This window comes from Dermacentor andersoni, chromosome 10 (genome assembly GCF_023375885.2).
Source record: "Dermacentor andersoni chromosome 10, qqDerAnde1_hic_scaffold, whole genome shotgun sequence".
Classification (NCBI taxonomy): Eukaryota; Metazoa; Arthropoda; class Arachnida; order Ixodida; family Ixodidae; genus Dermacentor; species Dermacentor andersoni.
The window spans coordinates 17078092-17100548 of record NC_092823.1 but is presented as its reverse complement, the minus strand read 5'-3'; the positions used below and the strand labels follow the sequence as shown (position 1 = coordinate 17100548).

Genomic DNA, 22457 nt, shown 5'->3' with positions numbered 1-22457 from the left:
CTGGTGCAGCCAGAGACTTCAAGAGGCTGAACGACTTTGGCCCAATAATGCTTGGCAAAGCATGCACCTTGAGATCTTCGGGAACTTTGTTCACTGCAAAAAAAGGAAATCAGGCGTTCTTCGTAAGAGAGCCAGTCACTCACAGTTTCGTTGAAGGCTTCTACTTGACCAATCTGACCGGAGGCTGCCATCTCGGAAGGCTGTGTAGTACTTTATTGGGTGGCCGCTAGAATGTTGCCTGGCTGCACTCATGCAGGTATTCGCTTTTTGTGGAGCCCCTGCTGACGTCACTTGGTGTGTCACTTATCACACCAGTAACAAAACTGCGGCGGCTCGTGTCAATGACATGTTTAGCTCTGAGCCACCAGTAAAATACGAAAAAGTATGCAGCAAGTAAGCGCAAGCATGACCTGAATGTTTTCCTAGCACCTAGTCCTGCGGCACGCTAATCGGTCAAGATGCAACCCTGCCTGCAATAGATACATTCAAACAATTTTTCGAAGACAAAGTGGCCGCTTTTCTTGCACATCACACAAACTACTATGTTCTGTAAGTTAATCAATGCTTGGATTACACATAAAATAGGATAAGGAGCTTTCAGGTGCTCTCTTCTGTGCATCTTTCCTACAAACTGATACATTATTCGTAAAAATTTGATGTAATTTTAAAATTATGGGTACAAGGTCTTGATTACCGAGCTGATTGTACTTCTGATGCAATCATTTATCACTGCAAACGCTACAGTACTACTGCCGTCATGTCTAATGCTCAGAGTGTGGAACACAAGCACCTGATAATTAGACATTGGATAAAAAGTTCTCAAATGCCGTGGTCAGGAGTCGGTGGCTTTTATAATCACCCGATATAATCTAACAAGGGTGGAGTGTAGAGACTTCACTGAACCATTGCAATATATTGCAATGTTATATGAGCAAGAAGCAGTATTCTTCGCTACTTGCATACGTTCCTTACGCGTGTGAATGCATTCTAGCACACGACTTAAGAAGCGATAAAGCTGACCTGCTCCCATTTCAAAAGCTCATGGCAGCCATATACCAGAAAGCTTATATCTATAACTAATCTACAACTAATCTAGCAATTGTGTGGGCGCACGCTTACATCTGCCATAAAAGCTTTGTGTTTGGGGTTTGCTATCGTCCACCCAATAATTACTCAAATTTTGCTGCCCAATTACATGATGCCATTGATACCATTATTGCACGTCATCCTAGCGCTTTCATTTTTCTCCTGGGAGACCAACTTTCCCAACATTTCCTGGTCTTCTGAGCCCCCGGCTTTGAAACTGTTTTCATCAGAAAGCTTTGACTTTATTAATCTTTGCTCGGTATTTTCTCTTTATCAGCTTGTCTCTCAACCTACTAGGCTATTGCACAATACGGCAAATACGCTTGACCTTATAATAAGAAACTGTCCTGATATGGTCTCTGATTTATCATATCTGCCAGGTATTAGTGATCATTTAACGCTCTGTTTTGAAGTAAAATATTGTCAGTCTATAAACCGGACAGTCAAAAAGTCCCTTCGTAATTACACTAAAGCCAATTTTGAAGCTATTAATAACGAACTGTCTACGTTTCTCAACGTTTTCTTAGATGATCTTGAAAGCCGTACTACCGAAACTAACTGGAATATGTTTACAACAAAAGTACATGAACTAATCAACAAGCACGTACCTATGCGCACTATTTCTTCGCATTCAAAAGCACTTTGGTATAACTCGAATTTAAAACGACTTCGTAACAAAAGAAAGCGGCTCTATCGCTCTGCCAAGCATTCTCCCTCCGAGCAGCGGTGGGATGCATATGTGAAAGCGAATAATGCTTATGTCTCCGCACTGAAATGTTCTCGTAATAATTTCCTACAAAATACTCTGTCAGCTATGCTCAGTAATGATCAAAAAAAGTTTTAAAGAACCATTCACCCCGACTGTAATAGCGAAATCACGTTACTTGACTCTTCTGGTGATGCGATTCCAGTTACCGACTGCTCTGTGGTATTAAATTATGTATTTTGCCGTAATTTTGTTACAACCTCGTCTACAACACTTCCCAACGTGCAGTGTTTTGATTCTCTAACAATGGATCCAGTAATTATTCAACCCCTTGGCATCAAAAAAATTATCGAATCATTGAAAGTGTCCTCAAGCCCCGGAATTGACCTTATCAATGCTAAATTCGTAAAAAGTACCAAAATATATTCTAGTATTATGCTATACAAAATATTCTAACAATCAATTGATGAATCCACATTGCCATCCGACTGGAAAGTCGGAAAGGTAGTTGCAGTTCATAAATCTGGAAGTAAAAATTCACCCCTAAACTACCGCCCGATTTCACTAACTAGTATCCCGTGTAAAATCCTCGAACATGTTCTTTACACAAACATTTCCAAATTTCCTTGATGCCAACTCATTCTTTTCGAAGGATCAACATGGTTTCCGCCGATCTCTTTCCTGCGAAACACAGTTGGCTTCCTTTACACACAAGCTACATACAATTCTTGATCGTCGTTCTATAGCTGACTGTGTCTTCCTAGATTTCGCAAAAGCTTTTGAAAAAGTTTGCCACAGTTTACTTCTCTTTAAATTAAGCAAATTGAACATTGATAGGAAACTTCTCACCTGGATCGAATATTTTCTAACTGGACGCGCACAATTCGTGTCTAACACTTAAAATTTCCCGTTGAGGCCAGTTCATTCAGGCGTGCCCCAAGGTTCAGTGCTCGGCCCTCTCCCGTTTCTCATTTATATTAATGACTTGCCGCAACGCGTGACCTCTAACATTCACTTATTCGCCGACGATTGCGTAGTCTTCCGAGAAATTATTGACCAAAATGATGTTAAGATCCTTCAAAACGATATCAACTGTATATCTAACTGGTGTAAAATCTGGCTGATGGAACTCAACACAAAAAAATGTAAGGTACTACGCATCTCCCGTACAACTTCTTGCCCCATTTCCTACTTGCTCGAGAATTCTGCTCTCGAATCCGTAACATCCTATTGCTACTTAGGTGTCCACATAACTTCCTTTCTTGGTCTCTTCATATTAGCAAAATAATTAGCAATGCAAAACGCTCGTTAGGTTACCTTCAGCGCAATTTTTCATCTGCTACTGTTTCTTTAAAACTCCTCCTTTACAAGTCTTTAGTCCGAAGTAAACTTGAATATGCCTCTTCAATCTGGGACCCCAGCACTGCTATATTAACCTCTGCCCTCGAGCTTGTCCAAAATAACTCTGTCTGCTTCATTCAAGGTAACTACAGTCGTACTGCCAGTATCACTTTAATGAAAGAGTCCCTACAGCTTGCGTAACTCGCCTATCACCGCAAATTTTCTCACCTATGTCTCTTCCACAAGATATACTACAGACCCACCCTACACAACGACCTTATTCTTCCTCCATCATACATTTCCCCTCGTTTTGATCATGCACAAAAGGTGGGGATAATGTCGTGCTTAACGCAAACATGTTATCAATCATTTGTACCCCGCACCTCACAGGACTGGAACCACCTTCCGGAGCAGTCACGTCCACTGTTCACTATTCCCAGTTTCATAATGTTTTAAACACAAAACTATTGCAATGTAACTAACCAACTATGTAATTATATTTGTTATCGGTCAATTGCGTGAATTTTTGTTGCTTCCCGCAATTATCTCATTGCTTTAGCTAACATTGTATTAGCAGAAGAAAAACCTGTATAGTGTCTCCTTTCCCGTATGTTCCACTCCCCTCTGTAATGCCTCTGGCCCTGAGGGTAATACCAATAAATAAATAAATAAATAAATAAATAAATAAATAAATAAATAAACAAATAAATAAATAAATAAGTGATTGCATTCAAAGAGCCAACAGCATTAGCTGAAAGCATGAAATTGATTTACCCGATTGGATAAATTTGGGATTCTACTCAATAGGCAAACAAGCTGTTCCCACTGTCATAAGAAAACTACCGTGCACTGTGAAAAAATGCGACACCAGAGTTCGAAATAAATAGCTTAAATCCTATCACGCCAATAAGGAGTGCATTTGCCTGGTGTCCTATATGTAGGACAGCTCAAAGCCAACAGTTACACATAAATGTTCTATTAATAAACTGCTGATACTGCATTCTCAAGGCACTGACAGCCTTTTTACCAAACAATATTTCAAAATTTACTTGTCAAAGTTTAGGCGTACATGTGTTAATGAAATGAAAGTAAATTGAGAAAATTGGAGCATCTGTAACTTGTGATATGAAAACAGAAAGGAAAGGACAATATAGAAAAACAATCCTCTTCAAGAGTCTGGACTGTACTGTACGTTAGCAGGAAGATTTCGCAAATCTGGAATAACAACGGTAGACCACTTCCCTGAGCAACACCAGATATCAATCTTAGCAAGATTGATGGTGCATACAAAATGAAACCACACAAGAAACATGGACAGTGTGAGCGTCAATACTATGTTTGTTCTGCTCTTCAGAAAATACATACATCCTGGTGCCTTTTAGTAAACTTGTGAGAAACAAAGTGAAAAACACATAAATACAGGGCAGAGAGATCCAAAAGGAATACCTTTGCTGTTCCATTATGTACCTCCATGTGCTCTCTGCTGTCTGCACGCCAGCCATCAAAAAATTATGCTGATTGACAATTATGGATTTTCACTTGGTTACACCAGGTGTTCATAAGACAGTGGTAATAGTGAAATGACAGATTGTGCCCAGAAGATGAAGTCTCGCCCCCCATGCTACATTAATATACATAAGTAGTTCCACTTCAGAGAGCTTGCAAAAGCTACAGAGAACCTCTTTTGGCCCTCCTTCAAGAATGTCTCGCCACTGCGGATATCAGAGGAACGCCTTGCCTTCTAGAAGAGTAGATTGTTGGGCTAGTTGGTCGTCCATAATTGAAGTAGTAACTTAGCGTGATAAAAACACGGAAACACCTTGTCCACCTTTCTTGTTTCCATGTTTTTATCGCGCTAGGTTACTACCTTGCCTTCATTCATTTGGGGCTTACTAGGTCAAGATTTTGCAAAAAAGAGGTGAGGCGTGCAGACAGGACACAAGAGTAGAGAAGTGGACAACACGAACGTAGGAACACGAACTTCTCTACTCTTGTGTCCTGTCTGCATGCCTCACCTCTTTTTTGCAAAATGAATCCTTACCAACTAGCTCAGCTTTCTTTTGTTCTTAGGTCAAGATGTATTTCTTATTTTGTTTGCGTGTGCATCTGTGATTTGATATTGACACATGCTTTATGTAGACATGCAGACGACAAAGAAGACATATTTGTTCTGGTGGTTTTGCAACAGGCTGTTCCACCGTCTTGCTTAACGTGTTGTCTCTTGTTCGCGTTGAAGTGTGAGACTGCTGGAGGTGCAGGGTACGCAACCCTGCCTGATGCTCCGGAATCCTCCTGGGAGCCGTTCATCCAGCCGTCTCCAATTACAACTCCTGCGCTTCGCTTCAGTCAACAGTTGCTAGGCCTTGCTCTGGAGCTCCACCCCCTACAGAAACGTTCATCCGGGCGCTGTCTACCTCTGCCAATGGCGACCGCCAGCCAACCACAGGTTCCACGAGTTACACAAGACAGCTCCACTCACAGTCTGTCCCAGGTAACCCTCCTGCAACCACTGGCTGCCGATTGCTTTCACGATGGTGCACATGAAGACGTTGAAGACCGGCCTGACCAGTACGAACATGTTGTCAACGTCAATGGGCGGACTGCTCAACAAAAACATGCATTTCGCCCTTGACGGTAGTGCTCGCACGTGGCTTGAAAACAGTGAGACCAACATCACTACATGGAATGATTTCCAGCACCAGCTCATTGAAACATCAGCGAGTGTTGATCGACGGGACAGTGCCTAGCAACTAATTGAGTTGCACATCCAGACACCAAACTCAACAGTACCAATATTTGCAGAGGACATGACCCGCCTGCGTCATATAGCTGACCCTCACATGCCTCAGGAAAAGAAGTTGTGATACCTTATGCATGGCATCAAAGAACTATTCACCGGACTTGTGTGCAATCCCCTGAGTACTGTGGCTGATTTCATAAAGCCACTGGTATCGAACGCGCAGGCAGCACAATCAGGCATATGAATGCAGGCAGTACGATCGCTTGCCCACCAGCACAATTATCAACGCTGCTGCAACAACTGTTAGCAATGACTCTGTGACCTAAATCGGGAGATTCTTCGCGAAGAACTTTGGAAGATCTGGACACCGGCAGTGAGCGCACCCATGGCGTCTGCTGCTGAAGCCGTCCGTAATGAAATTAGGCAAGTGTACTCGGCAGATGATCGTAGTCACGAGCAGTGTCTCATAAGATGACGCTCTCCAACGTCATCCCTCTGTTACGCCCATGCGGTCGCACCATCAGCCACTGAGAGCCTTACCTTGGTCATCACCACCAGAGGAAACATTGAAACTTCCACCCATTGTTCCGATTCCGTCCCACCGCCAGGCACCGTCAGCTGCATTCTGATCACTGCCACAAGACGAGGCTTCGAGGCCTCCGCAAATAATAATAAAAAAAAAAAACGACCTCATCCGACCTTATCAATTCTGGTCTGATGGTAGACACACCTGTGACGACTACATGCTACGACGTGACGATGCTGCTTTTCAAGGCCCTGAATGAGAACTTTCTGCCTAATCACCAGGCCGATTTTGGCTGACGGTCATGTTCTACATCCCCTGCTCATTCATCTTCACCGAATAGACATCCTTTTGCTGACCTTCGAGGAAGAAGGTGACTTGCCCACGCTGGGGAAACTAACGGTGGTGAATTCTGGGGTAAGGTCACGGGCCAACAAGACGATGAAAAACCTCCAATAACCCCGCTGCAGGATGCCATGAAACAGACAAACCCCGACATCGACGAAATTGTGAGCGCAAATCTTATTGCTTCCATTGGCAGACAGCAAATGACAGCACTAGCCGACACCGGCGCCGATTGTTTCATAATAAGTCAAGGTCTGGCCGATTGCCTTAAGAAAGTAAAAATGCCCTGGACGGGACCCCATATCAGGACTGCGGGTGGCGAACTGCTCATGCCTGCTGGAAGCTGTACTGCGAGAATCGGCATCACAGGTTCTTTTGTGGCCACATTCGTCATTCTTCCAACACGTTATAAAGATTTAATCATAGGCATGGATGTTCTACAGGAATATGGTGCCATAATCAACATCTCGGACTGTTCAATTACATTATACAAGAGTCCCTATTTAGTTCCCTGCTTATCGCCGCGATACAACTTCTTTCGCCTCATCGAAAACAACGTAATCGTCTCACCTCGGTCATGTATCCTTGTTTTGGTGGCATGCACCGTACCATTTGATTGCGAAGGAGTTGCACACCAAGTAACCCCGTTGTTATTTACTCACGGTATCTCTTGCACGAGGCATCGTAAATGTCACCGAAGGGCACAGAAACCTAGTGTTAACCAATTTTAGCACAGAGCCAAGGCACCTAACAATTTTGACGACGTCGCTGATGTTTGTCGCTGCTTTTCAGCACTCATGGAAGCATCTGCACAAGACCCAGCACCTGTGCTTGATGTAAACATTACCGCAACACGAGCGAGAACGGCTCCTTGCGCTCTTGGCCGAGTTCCACGATAGCTTTGCGTCAATGTCAAGGGTCAGTCGGATGCCCTTAACCAAGCACTGAATAATCACAGAGGACGCAGTGAGACCAATTCATCAAAGCCTTTATCATCATCATCATCAGCCTGGTTACGCCCACTGCAGGGCAAGGGCCTTTCCCATACTTCTCCAAGTACCCCGGTCATGTGCTAATTGTGGCCATGCTGTCCCTGCAAACTTCTTAATCTCATCCGCCCACCTAACTTTCTGCTGCCCCCTGCTATGCTTCCCTTCTCCTGGAATCCAGTCTGCAACCCTTAATGACCATTCGTTATCTTCCCTCCTCATTACATGTCCTGCCCATGCCCATTTCTTTTTTTTTGATTTCAACTAAGATGTCATTAACTGGCGCTTTTTTTCCCTCACCCAATCTTCTCTTTTCTTATCCCTTAACGTTACACCCATCATTCTTCTTTCCATAGCTCGTTGCGTTGTCCTCAATTTAAGTAGAACCCTTTTCGTAAGCCTCGAGGTTTCTGCCCCGTAGGCGAGTACTGGTAAGACACAGCTGTTATACACTTTTCTTTTGAGGGATAATGACAACCTGCTGTACATGATCTGAGAATGCCTGCCAAACGCACCCCAGCCCATTCTTATTGTTCCGATTAATTGTCTCATGATCCGGATCCGCCGTCACTACCTGCCCTAAGTAGATGTATTCCCTTACCAATTCCAGTGCCTCGCTACCTATCGTAAACTGCTGTTCTATTCCGAGACTACTAAACATTACTTTAGTTTTCTGCAGATTAATTTTAGACCCACCCTTCTGCTTTGTCTCTCCAGGTCAGTGAGCATGCATTGCAATTGGTACCCTGAGTTACTAAGCAAGGCAATATCATCAGCGAATCGCAAGTTACTAATGTATTCTCAATTAACTCTTATCCCTAATTCTTCCTAATCCAGGTCTCTGAATACCTTTTGTAAACATGCTGTGAATAGCATCGGGAAGATTGTATCTCCCTGCCTGACACAGTTCTTTACTGGGATTTTGTGGCTTTCTTTATGGAGGACTACAGTGGCTGTGGAGCCACTATAGATATCTTTCAGTATTTTTACATGCGGCTCGTCTACACCCCGATTCCGTAATGCGTCCATGACTGCCGAGGTTTCGACTGAATCAAACGTTTTCTCGTAATCAATGAAAGCTATATGTAAGGGTTGGTTATATTCCTTTATCGCCTTTATCCAAAGCCTTTATCGTGTGGCCCTAAAAGAACGCAAGGTGATACAACAGCAGGTAAACCAAATGCTTGAAGACGATGCGATTCAGATGATTCTTGAAAGACTATGTGATGCCCAAAAGCCCTTCATCATCACCTGTTGTTTTGATCAAGAAGAAGGATGGCAGCCTGTGTTTCTGTGTGGATTATCTGAAGCTAAATCAGGTGACAAAAGAAAGACGTGTGTCCGCTACCCCGCATAGCCAATTCACTTGATAGGTTTCGAAATGCTTGTTATTTTTCAATTCGATTCAATTAAGCTTTATTCAACCTCTGCCAGATGTTTGGAGCACAGACAAAAAGCCTGAAAAGGCTTGACTGGGTCCGTGCACCATAGCATGGCATACAGTGGCATCAATCCCATACAAAATGTAGAGGAGAAAATCAATTTGCAGGAAATGCAAAAGCTTCAGAAAATACAAAGACATGCAAACAGGCAAATATGTGTATAAAGAAAATCTATGAATACACAAAGAGCATCGTGGGAAATTCACTGGATCAGAAACGAGAAAAAGAAAGTACAAAAAATGCAAGTAGTGTTTCAACAAAATATAGAACAATGGAGAGTTATACATATATATTGCATAGCTGATTGAAAGAGATCAATTCTATATTCATGCCATTTTTGGATAACTCATTTAACAAGGTCGGTAATGTGTACTTTAACATTTTCTTGCCATAGGTCGTGCGGCATCTATCAACTTCTCATGTTTGGGGATAGCATGTGCTGTATGCAGGGGAATCTTTTTTGCAACCTCACCAATGATTTCAGAAGGTAATCTTTCTTTTTTGTTTCCAGTTTATGTTGTCGAAGTAGTCTGAAATTGAACATACATTGTATGCTAACAAGCTTAAGCTTGATGAACATGTCCTCTGTGTGACTTGGGTAAGGAGCTATAAAAACAAGGCGTATTGCACGCTTCTGAAGTGAAAGAAATTTCTTCATATTTTCTTTAGTTGTTCCCCAAACTAGCGCACCATAGTTTAGCATAGAAGAAAAAAGAGCATTGTACAAAATCTTCCTATTAGAAAGAGGGAACGTAAAGCAATGTCAATGCATGAGACCAATTACTTCGGACAGTTTTTTCGTTAGGTAATTGATGTGAGCATCCCAGGACAAATTATTGGAGAGAATCACGCAAAGCATTTCAAAACTTTCTACATCTTCTATTTCGATATTGCTTAGCAGTAGTCGGGGGATTTCGCAGAATTTGTTTCATGGATGAAACAAAACTGCTTTGGTTTTACTAATATTTAGCTTTAGTTCATTATTTGTAGCCCACAATTGAATATGATGAAGTGTTTTATTCTCTTTTGGACCTAAATGAATTTCTCTTCCATGGACCTAAAAAGCGGGTATTGGCAAATTGAGGTAGACCCGAGAGACCAAGAGAAAACTGCTTTTGTCATGCCAGATGGACTATACGAATTTAAGGTCTTGCCTTTCGGCTTGTGCTCTACACCTGATACTTTCCAACGGCTTATGGATCGACAATGTCAGTGTTTTCTGCAACGTTTGAAGAGCACCTTGACCGGCTTAAAGCAGCCCTGCAGTCAGTACGGTCTGCTGGCCTCGCCCTAAAGCCAGAGAAATGTCACTTTTTCTTTGAGGAGCTAGTTTCTTGGCTATGTCGTCAGTCATGCAGGTGTCTGCCTGGATCCTAACAAAATTGCCGCTGTCACACAGTTCCCAGTACCTTCAGATAAAAAGGCTATCTGGCGCTACCTGGGCCTCTGCGTATATTATCGGTGCTTTATTGCAGTTTGCTCACATTGCGTCGCTGTTAATTCGCCTCACGAGGGATGCTGTTGCTTTTGTATGGGGCGATGAACAGCAAGCTGCATTTACCGATTTCTGGAATCCTTTACAAACGCCCCCTGTACTTGCCCCCTTTGACGAGACAGCTCCTACAATGCTTCACTCTGACGCCAGCAATGTTGGTCTCGAAGCCGTGCTTGTGCAGTGCCAGGAGGACGCAGAAACAGTGATCACTTATGCAAACAGAATGCTGTCACGCACAGAAGCAATCTACTCTACAACTGAGAAGGAGTGTTCTAAAACTGTGTTGTAAATCCTCAGTGTTCTGAATACAGTGTCCTAAATACAGTGTTCTAAACCCTCAACCCTAGCGAGAAGGAGTGCCTAGCCGTCGTATGGGCGGTTACAAAATTTCGCCTATATTTGTATGGTCACCCCTTCAAAGTTATCAGCGACCATCATTCACTCTACTGGTTCACAAATCTTAAAGATCGTTCCAGGCGATTAGCACGTTACCACCTTAGACTGCAAGAGTTTGGTATGGCGGTCATGTACAAGCCGGGGAACCGCCATACCGACACAGGCTGCCTGTCTCGGTCGCCCTTCTTCCGATGAAGAGGAGACAGCGTTCCTCGGTCTTCTCGACACATCTAGCTTTGCACAACAATGTGACGGCCCTGAGCTGCTTGGCCTGGTCAATTTCTTGGACGAACAAACTCAGGCCACACCTAAGGACTGTCAGTGTTTTTCTTAAGGAACAAAGTACTATACAAAATGAACTTCTCTTCGAGAGGATCAGCTTTTTGCTGGTCATTCCTGCTGCTCTTCGTTGTGAAGTACCGGAAGCATGTCACAACGAGATCACTTCTGGGCATCTAGGATACACGCTAATGCCGAACAGAGTGCAACAAGGATACTATTGGCCAGGACTGCCCGTTGCCGTGAAACACTCCATTCGGACCTGCCTAGGTAGTGAACAGCGCAAGTCACCTTCAACACAACGAGCCGGTTTGCTACAACCTGTTCAAGCACCACAAGCGCCATTTGACCAGATCAGAATAGACCTCTTGGGCCAAATTCCTACCTGTACTACGGGTAACCGCTGGGTTATTGTAGCAACTGACTACCTTACTCGCTACGCCGAAACATAAGCTATCCAGAGAGGCACAGCAGCAGAGGCTGGCACAATTTTTCATTGAGAATGTTGTCCTGAGACATCGTGCACCTACCATTGTCATAACAGACTGAGGCACCGCATTCACAGTCCTGCTTTTATATCAAGTCCTGACGCTCAGAGGCACAATTAATTGAAAGACAACAGCCTGCCATCTACAAACAAATGGACTAACAGAGCATCTGAACAAAATACTCGAAGACACGCTTTCAGTGTACATGAATATAGAGCACAAATATTGGGATGAGATTCTGTCTTATATCACATTTCCTTATAACATGGCTAAACAAGAAATACATGGGTGACTCCATTCAGCCTTGTTCACGGACAGGAAGCAAGGATGATGCTCAATGCCATGCTACTACACAAACCTGACGACACTGAGACGGACGCCGATGCGTTTATAAGTGAGGATTGACAAAGGAGCAGACGGTGCATATCGTGGCATCGCCAACTAGATCTTTGAAATGATAATCACAAATTGATGGTGAATATGATTTGAATACTATGGCACATACCCACAACAAGGGATTGGCCAAGAAGAATGCCTGCGTGTTGATTATGATGATGGTTTCTGCACAATAGCGCATACCCACAATGGGGGATTCACAAAGGAGCAGGTGGTGCATACCATGCCATTGCCAACTAGTTTTTTGAGATGGTCATCACATATTGATGGTGAATATGATTTCAATACTATGGCACATATCCACAACCGGCGATCAGCCAAAAAGTGGCTGGTACATTCAAAATAAATAATTAAGAAAGAAAGATTACAAGCTTGCACAATATTTGTAACAATGCATAGCACCCGCCAGTTTTATTTATGCGAAAGACGCTGGAACAAAGTGGGCGAATTTAATGCATTTACTGCGTCACGAAAGCGTCGCTTCACAGAGAATCTAACATGTGAATGGGCCTGCATAATATTTAAATACTGGTTTATTCGTAATGAGCTCTCTACTTCATTCTCCACATGCTGCTTTTGACTGTTCATCAGATTCACATGACCACTCCCTTATTGTAAGACACTGCATTTAGAAATACCAAAAACTGCCACAAGTGCCCACCGCCGCAGTCTGAGATGCGTCCACAACAAGATGCTCAGTGTGAGACCCACATCTCATTTTGCACTGTCTTGCCATTGCAAACCATTAAGGGCAAATTAGCAGATGAAGAAAAAAAAGCACACAAACTATAGCAGACTCCCGTCAAGACAAGCCTGGTTAAGCTGAATTTTCAAATATGAGGAATAATATCCTACAACTTGGCTGGCTTCCTGTACACCCAATGCATAAAAAATCAGCCTATAATGAATCGTTAATTTTGTAAGGCCGAACTTCTGTAGCAGCCATGCACTGACATCTGCTACTTGATTTTGAAAAAAGCCGAAAAACTGAGGTGGACACACAGGTCAAAGTGCTACTAGCAACTAGAGTTGGGCTGTCCTGTAAACCTGTGTGTCCGCCTCAGTTATTTGTGTTATTAATATTTCAATTAGCGCATTCTAATAATCTGTGTGGACCAAATAGCCACATTAATTCCTTTGCTGACATTATTCCGCTATCAGAGAAATCAAATAAATGTGCATAATATATTGTTGTTAAGCACGAACTGAAAGACAAGGGACTAGGGATTTGACGAACACAAGTGCAAACTGTCAACTGAATTTTGTCGTGCGTGTATGTAATACATATGCGATATAGAACCTGCATAAAGAGGTATGACCATCCAAAAACAAAACAACACTAGGATCTTTAAACAGGCATGATGAAAAGGAAGAAAAGAAGAAACAGATACTGTAACACGTGCAGCATGCACCGAGTCTCGGACCACCGCTTCCTTCCAGATCAGTGGTGGCCCGAGACTGACTAAGCATGCGATGAGGATAGCAATTGGGCTTGTTGGTACGGCATATCTTATTTTATAGCGCAAGCTTGACAAGGACAGAAGGCACATCTGACACACACAGCGCTAACTTTCAACAACAGATTTATTTCTCGTTCTCGTCGCTATATATACACCCTCGAACCGTCATACAGCACACGTAAAATTTTTGGAAAAATGAACAAGAAATATAAACTAGGTAGGCAGTTCATTGATTCACATACAGTCGAACCTCGATATAACGAAGTTGCACTTGCAGCAAAACTTCGTTAAATTGCAATTTCGTTAACTCGAGGTTTTACGGCTTCAGCGTTGAAAGCAACTTTACAAATTCATGGGGCTTCCTGGTGGATAGTATCTTGTTAGTAATCACGTATAAACGAATCGCAAGAAAGTCTGGCCATAATAGTGTGGTTACGAGCGTCAGCGCATGCTGTGCAGCTTGTGCTGAGACCAGTACTGCATTGACGTGGCGAAGCACTGAGGGGATAGCAAAGAGACAACTGCACGAAGTAAGGTTCGTAGTTTTATCGGTGCCGCGCGCTCAGGCAAACATTCACTGATCTCACTCTGTGGCCACCAAGTCGCTGTCACAACGCGAGCCGACCGCTTCGCAGCATGTCTTGGAAACTTGAGATTACGCGACCACCAACACAAGACGTGCGGGAACCCAAGGTGCATCAAGGCACCAAACGTCTCGGCTCGGCCTTTTCGCTTGCCGCGGTGAGATTACTTCCAAGCTAAGGCGCGCGAGGAGGAGACGGCAGATAGGCCCCGGATTCTTGACCCCCTCCCCATAGCGGGTGCTTGATCACATTAGGGCCCGTCCACTCCCTCCCCATCCCCATTATGCAGATTTAATCGTCAGCTCTCGTGTTCTTCCGAGCGCTCCGCTGCCTTTGCAAGTTGTTTAATAACACTACAAATGCCGCAGCAGTGTTTCCTGCCTATACCGCGCCCTGGCGCACGCGCTTTGATGGCGTTTTTGCCGCTCCAATGTTCCATGCGGAAGGACACTTGAAATAACTTTTGGCTTGGCCAACACTACTGTAATAGCGTTTTGGTAGATTTATTAGCCATACAGGCTCCCAAGTACATGCCTCAAATAGCTGAAAATTTCGTTAGATTGAAACCGTGTCACGGAATTACTACATTAAATCGCGATAAGAAACAGTTTTTAACGCACATACAATCGGGAAAGTAAAATATTTCATTATGCCGCGAAGTCCGTTAAATCGAGATTCTTTATATAGAAGTTTGACTATATTCACAGACATGTACACGTTCAACGCGAACAAAGATAATTTAGGTCTTTTGAGGATAATCCTCAAAAGAGCTCAATTATCTTTGTTCACGTTGAACGTGTACATGTCTGTGAATATGAGTCAAGAAACTGCCTACGTGTGGTTCCTAGTTTATATTTCTTGTTCATTTTTCCCAAAATTTTACACGTGCTGTATGACGGTTCGAGGGTGTATATATAGCGACGAGAACGAGAAATAAATCGGTTGTTGAAAGTTAGCACTGTGTGTGTCAGATGTGCCTTCTGTTGTCCTTGTCAAGCTCGCGCTATAACAAAATAAGAAAGCATGCGAAATGTGTTACGGCATCTTTGTTTCTTCTTTTTTCGCTTTTCATCACACCTGTTTAAAGATCTCAGCGCTGTCTACTTTCAGGCTGTTCATCCCTTCTTAGGCACATCATATATCGTCTTGTATATAATACATTCTGAAATAAAATTCGGTTGAAAGTTTGCACTTGTTTGTCAAATCCCTAGTCCTTTATCTTTCAGTTTGTGCGAAAGAAGTGTTTATAATGTATTGCTACCAACTCGCCCAAACCAGTACCCTTCTTAAATAAATGTCCTATTTATTTTTACATCTGCCTTTTGCTTTTAATGTTGCTTCAATTATCATTTTGTGCCGAGGATCTTTGGGCACATCTGGAATTGCAGATGCTTCATTCTATGGATCACTTCTGTTATGATAAACTGACAAGACATATTCACTGTCCATTCAAGTTTGTCCAAACTGACACTGTCCTGCTCTGTCCTGACTTGCCTGCTCATCATGAGCATTTTGATATCTCATTTTTCCTTTTTAATGCAAAGCATTCTAGTGCTAGTCAACCCTTTATTCCTCAAACATCTGGACTTTTTTGCAAATCAGCTAGTAAAAAAGAAAAAAAAATGCAGTTTGGATAGTCGTCTACATGAATTCTTCCGGAATTAAAAGTATTGTGCCTTGAAAGAAAACGCATAGAACTGCATAATGAACCAATGCATCAATGCACCTGTTGAGAAGCTGCCTTGAATCACGGGCTGGGCACCCTTGCTCTAAATTTGAGGTTGTAGTTACAAAAGTGAGAGTGCCAACTCAAGTGCAGTCCCAGTCTGCTTGGGTAGCACCCCAGAACATGGATTTCATGGCTGCAGTTATTGTGCGAGATGGGAAACAGACGACACAAACAGAAGGAACATAAAGAAAGCTTGGGCGACATCGTGAAACCCTCATTTTCTTTTTAGTTCTTTGTGTTAGCAAGTACGTTAATGCTCTGCCGTTCCATTTTGTTTGCACTGTTCCCTTGTTGCAACATGTCACTTGTATGCATTATGCTGGAATAAATTCTCTTTAGTGTCACACACTCCGCCCATGGCGCCTGCGGATTTGTTTAGACACACATATCCAGCGCCAATGGATATGTGCCCATAAGCGTTACACGTCGCATGAGAGTAACCATTCGCTGCAGAAGCCTTAAACGATTCATAACAACCTTTCTGAACGAAGTATGCTTGGCATTACGTAGACGACACGTCCACTTATTTATTGTTATTACTTTTTAGAAAAAAACATGCACGAGCGTTTTTATGATACCTCGTCCATGGTGCGGAGCGCGCGGAACGGACAGTGGCTGACGCATATCTTGAGCGAGTTGCGCGGGTCGGCAAGATCCAAGTAGAAGAGGTACGGCCTGTCCGTCAAGTCCATGCCGGAAAAGGCCAAGCGTCCCATGGGTGCGTTGCGCGCGCCACACACGTTGCCGAAACTGTCACAGCCGTTCACAAGACGGCGGGGGTCGCCGAGCGCCAGAGCGAATGACGCCACAAACACAGCGGCTCCCAGAGAGCAGGCGAGGGCGAAGAGCCACGGCAGGTCGGTGCAGCCGCGGGCTTTGAAAGAGCCAGGCGCTGCAGTGGGCCGCTCAAACTCCTCGACCGCAGGAAATGCCATTGGAACCATAGCCACTGCCTGAAAAAACGGTCGTAGACGCTACGCCGTCTTGAACTCTCAGCAGAGCACTTGGCACACAGCGCTCCGCATGGCCACGGAGTGCGGGGAACTCGGCGCACAACGAGCATCAAGTCCGTCAAGAGAGCCGCAGCTACGGCGCTTGTGACCTTTTCTTTGGCCCTGACTGGTGCAACTAGGGCGGCACAACAGACGAAAGGTGTCCGAAACGTCTACGTTCACCTATGACGTCACGTCTGCTATAACCTATGAGGTCACATCCGCTTATTTGCATGGCGTCTGTCTTCGGGACCGGTTGCGCTGCGAAGCGGTCCGTGTTCCGTGTCCACTTACAGCTGAATAATTCGTATTTCCACGCTATATGCGTGTAATAAAAGCTTGGGGCTGTGAGCTCGTTGATGCGTTACCGTTAGGTACTTTGCGCGCATATTCTGCCTCCTGGCCGCGTCAAATTGCAGCCGGCCTGTGCAATGGGCCGTGGCGTTCCGTATAGAGCTGCTCATGACCACGACTTACTGCAACTCCAGACCTGCACAGATATCCGGCTTCTATGGGAGCAGCTTGCGCCCACTTTCGTTCAACCGACAGCCATAGGTGGCGCTTTTATAACCTGTTCAACGATACAACTGATCAGGAGCTTACAATACAAGGCCACGAAATACCCCGAGTGGCCGAATACAAGTATCTCGGGGTATGGATAAACAAAGGGCAGATGTACACGGAAAAGCACGAACAGTCTCTAATAGCAAAAGGGCGAAGAGATGCCGGGATAATTAAACATAAGGCATTGTGGGGTTACAACAGGTATGAGGTACTGAGAGGCATTTGGAAGGGAGTAATGGTGCCGGGGCTTACTTTCGGGAATGCGGTCCTGTGTTTAAGGGCAGAGGTTCAGTCGAGACTAGAGGTAAATCAGAGAGCTGTGGGAAGGTTAGCACTAGGTGCCCACGGGAAAACCACAAACGAAGCAGTACAGGGAGATATGGGCTGGGCGTCATTCGAAGCACGGGAAGCTCAGAGTAAAATCCTATACGAAAAACGTCTGAGGAAATTGGATGATAACAGGTGGGCAGCTAAGGTGTTTAAATACCTATACAGAAAGAGCGTTGACTCACAATGGCGGAAAAGAACTAGAAAGCTAACCAGTAAGTATGCCAGACACGAGGACGAAAAAGGACAGAGCATTAAACGACAGGTTAAAAATGCGGAGGGTAAAAATTGGATAAATTCAATGGGAAAGAAGCATAGTGTAGAACTATATCGATACTGGAAACAGCAGATCAGGAAGGAAGCGTTTTATGATAACTCAAGAGGCAGTGCCCTACTCTTTGAAGCTAGATCAGGATGTCTTAGAACGCGGAGCTATAAAAAGAAATTTAACGAAGAAGAAGACACATGTACTGTGTGTGGTAAATATGTAGAAACAATGGAACACCTCATACTAAAATGTGATGGTATCAACCCCGATGTCGATGCGGCCACAGTCACCCTTCCTGAGGCCCTAGGGTTCAGAGATAATGATAGTCATGTAAATAAAGGTGCGGTGGAAATTAGCAAAAGGCGATTGGAGGATTGGTGGCTCAAAAGCAGAGAGGTGACATAAGGTTAAAAGGGTAGGAAGACGTATTTAAAGAAAATCGAGAAATTCAATAACACACAACACAGATAAAAATAAAATTTAAGGCAAAATAAAAATCTGAGCATGGTGGCAACTGCCATCGCCCCGTTTCAAAGGGGACGCTCCTACCTTCCATCCATCCATCCGTATGCTACGCGGCGGGCGGCTGTGCGGCGTTGTAATTAGTACGACAGCTGTTGTGTTGTGACGAAGTGCTTGTCTAGTTGATGATTTTTGCTAACACAGTGACAGTGATGTCACAAGGCTTTGATTGGTCACTTGGCTCCAAAAGTTGACTTCCCGAACCAATAAATTTCGGAGCGTGTAGTCCGCTGCTCTCTAAAATAGCGTTAAATAGCCGCTCCTATTGCCTTTTTCAAGCAGATTATTATAAATCACATTGTGTGTAGAGTTCGCAACGATTAACAGTTTATTAACAACGATTATTAACAGTTTCATTGTACACGTTGCAAAAATTCGCTTCTGCGCTCTTTAGGAGCTTGAAACCACCGTAACGTTCGACGACAGAACGATTACCGCTCATTTTAACTCTTCAAAGTTGTCCGTGAATGCGTCGTGAGTTCAAAAAGTGAATTACGCACACAGCTTCACTGCGTACGTATCTTAAGCACCACCGTGCTGCCGCTATACCACGCAGAAAAGCTAGCTTTACAGTTTGAAGAGTTCCGTGACACGATTTAAGGCCTGCAGTGCAACACGTTTTAAAGCACTGGGATCGCTTATTTTTTTGCAAGCTTTCTACTGAGCTAGACATCCAACGACATTAAAAACAAGATATGCTCACCTTCCCTTGAAACAGAATCGATCAGCCTATTGCACATATCGGGGGAGGATTACTCGTGAATACATTTAACATACTTTTACCAGATCTGCCGCAGAATGGTCATCTACGGATCATCTAATCATCTACGGCACACAGAAGTAAATCATAATGCCATTTACGACATTAGGCTATCTGTAATCAACTAAAAAAGCTAGATTATACTATGAATCTTTTTAAACAATTTTTTCAGTCTCTTACGGATGTTAGGAAAGGGAAATTTATGCCGTCGATCTAGCATTGCAGCTGCCACCTATGCTCATTGTTTACATTTCTTGCACCGCTCCTCCTCTTCTAGTTTCACTATTCAAGCGCAAAGCATTCGCAAATATGTTTTCTTTTGTATGTTTGTGAATTTATTCATTTATCGCCAATACAAGCGCTTTGTGCCTGCCGAAATGGCAAGACAAGCGCTGAACATATCGCAGAAGCAGACGACAGCGAACAGCGACAGCGAACTAGCGCCACTCTGCTCGTACGTTCTTTCCCTAGCGGCAAAAGGGGCGAACTAGACCAGGCGTGCTGGAGGAGGGAGATCTGTGTAGGTCTAGAGTTCAGTAGGTCGTGCCAGTGCCTCCTCTATTTTTCTGTGGGCTTTTCTGTGCCTGGGAAATGGAGCGGAGAACCAAGGGAACCGGCCGTCGGCTCTAGTACGGCTTTTCGCCGCCACGCGCCGCCGCCGGCGTAGGATCATCGTCGCTCATGGAAACGCAGCGCGCGACTGTATACGCAGTTGTTAAATGGTTGAGCTTTCGACTGTATTCGCATTGTTTCAAGTACAAGCAAGACCTTTGTAAACACGAACCCTGAAGCACTTGTCGCTCTGGGCAACCAGCCTATTTTAGAGGCATGTGTCGTTCGCGGCTATTGCTGTTCGATGAGCTCGCGCGTCGTCTGCTGCGCCGATACGAGAACGCGCGCCAGTTCTATACAATCACATGAGCAATGTTGAACAACGCGCGGTCCAGAGAACCATCACGCCGAGGACGAACACGCCACGGCGTCACGGCGTCGCTCGGCGCCAGCATCGCGCCTTCTCAAAAATCCCTAAACGATGCTGTCCCTAGGCACCTAGGATCAGGTCACTTGAGGGATTTTTGTACGACAAATAGACGCACGCAATTTGCGTTTCCTGGGTGTGCAGCCGAAACGCCGTGCGCGCCGTCCGCTGCTCTCTCCGGAAAACGATCTCACCGGAAGGCTGTCTGCGAACGTCGGCGAAGCGGCGACGGCACCTTTTTTTCTCCGTGCCTTACATTGTGGGTCGGCGCAGTTGGCGCGACAAATGCGCGGTTGGAGCAAGAACCATCTCGACGTCAGGCACGTCGCATCGCGTTGCCCGTGTCCGTTTACGTTGGCTGCGCTAGTGCATCGAACTATAGACATTGTTGTTCTCCCCAATGGGACACGGCGTGTGCGTGCTCATGCTACGTCAGACTATATTATATATACGCAATTTAACCAAGCAATTCTTTCTAAATTTCATTAGCTTGAATTTTGTACAGGGTCCTGCGCGTGTTCTGAAAAACGGGTTTGCGCTCACCGCTGTGCTGTTCTTGCTGAAATTTTGCATAACAATTGCATTTTGGCGTCGACTTCGTTTAGCATAACACCAGGCACAGTTAATTGCCTGATTTTAAAGAAAAAAGTGCAACTTTGCCTGCGCTTATGCGGATGCGAGCCGCTGTCGCGTAGCGCAAGCATATACTTGTGTCACCACCTGCCGTCAGCTGCAGAAAGCAGCGTTTCAGGGAGGGCTGCCGTGTGTTGCCCGCTCCTGGAACAGCCAACTTCCCTCCCTGAAATGCTGCTTTCTGCAGATGACAGGCGGCGACAAAAGTTTATGCTTGTGCCATCACGGCAGCAGTTCGCATCCCCATAAGTACTTTTTGCACTTTACAAAATTTGCACTTTTTTCTTAAAAACCAGGCGAATTCCGGGCCAAGTGTTATACTAAACGAAGTCAATGCCAAAACACAATTGTTCTACAAAATTTGATTACGAACAGTGCAGCGGTGAGAGCAAAACCTTTTTTCAAACACCGCAGCGAAATATTCAGTACCCTGTATAATTCGAATTTTTGTAGCATCCCCGCAGAATTTGAATTAACGAGCTTTTACTGTATACAACACCTTCTCAAGTGCTCTTAAAAGGCCAGGACATAGCCTCTTATATGATGTGGGTGGCTGTGAATGGTGGGTCTTTTCAGTACTAGCCGATGTGCAGGGTCGGTTGACGTTTCTCAAAATCCGTCTACTTCGGACATGGAGCAGTAGAGACCTTGGCTTGCCTTTTTCATGTGTATGGTGAAAAATAATGTGATGCTATATCCATTAAAAACAGATGTGATGTCATTTTTGTTCTCAAAGGCACGAAACTAGTTTTGGTGGCCTGCCACTGGAGCTGTATTTTCAAAGGCCCCGCAATTCCACTCGATGGGTGTTTCAAGCTTTAAGCGTGGTCAGCAAAAAGTCAGCCGAACGGGTGTCCAAATTGCATCCCTGCCTTCGTGCTTAACGATATCCAATAGCGACTCCCTATCTACGTTGTTGTAGGCTCCCTTAATATCTAGAAATGCTATCTGTAACGGTCTATTCTGTGCTACTGAAATCTCTAGGCACCGAGTTAAAACAAAGATATCTTCTAATTAAGCGTCTGCCTGATCTGAATTCATTCTGCAGTTCCCCCAGTACATCATTTGTATCTGCCTATTTCGACAGTTCGAATTTTATGGCTTGCTCGCCATAACACCGACATTAGCACCGTAGCACCGACATTACTGTAACTGGCCTGTATGAGCTCGTCCTATTTTTATCACCTTTGCCTTTATAGATGAGGTTCATCTTGCTTTCACAGCCTCCAACCAGAATTTTCTTCATTTTAATCACTTGTTCAATGGCATTAGTCAGAAATGCCTTGCTCTTTGGATCGAGGATTTTGATTAGCTGTATTAGGATTTCATGGGGTCCTGCAGCAGCGTTGTAAGGGAAATTTCCTTCTGCTCTTTCACTGTCAAACAAATTGTTGGTTTTTGGGTGTGCACACG

General features: G+C 44.3%; 1 protein-coding gene across 1 annotated transcript in view; it reads right to left on the bottom strand.

Annotated features, from left to right (window-relative positions):
• LOC126519317 (choline transporter-like 1) overlaps nt 1–17472 on the bottom strand; it is a 36403-nt gene extending 18931 nt beyond the window's left edge. The window contains exon 1 of the mRNA XM_050168946.3: nt 16578–17472. Within this exon, the coding sequence (XP_050024903.1) occupies nt 16578–16943 (366 nt within the window). The 5' untranslated portion in view covers nt 16944–17472. The remainder of the gene's footprint in view (nt 1–16577) is intronic.
• Between the last annotated feature and the right edge of the window lie 4985 nt (nt 17473–22457).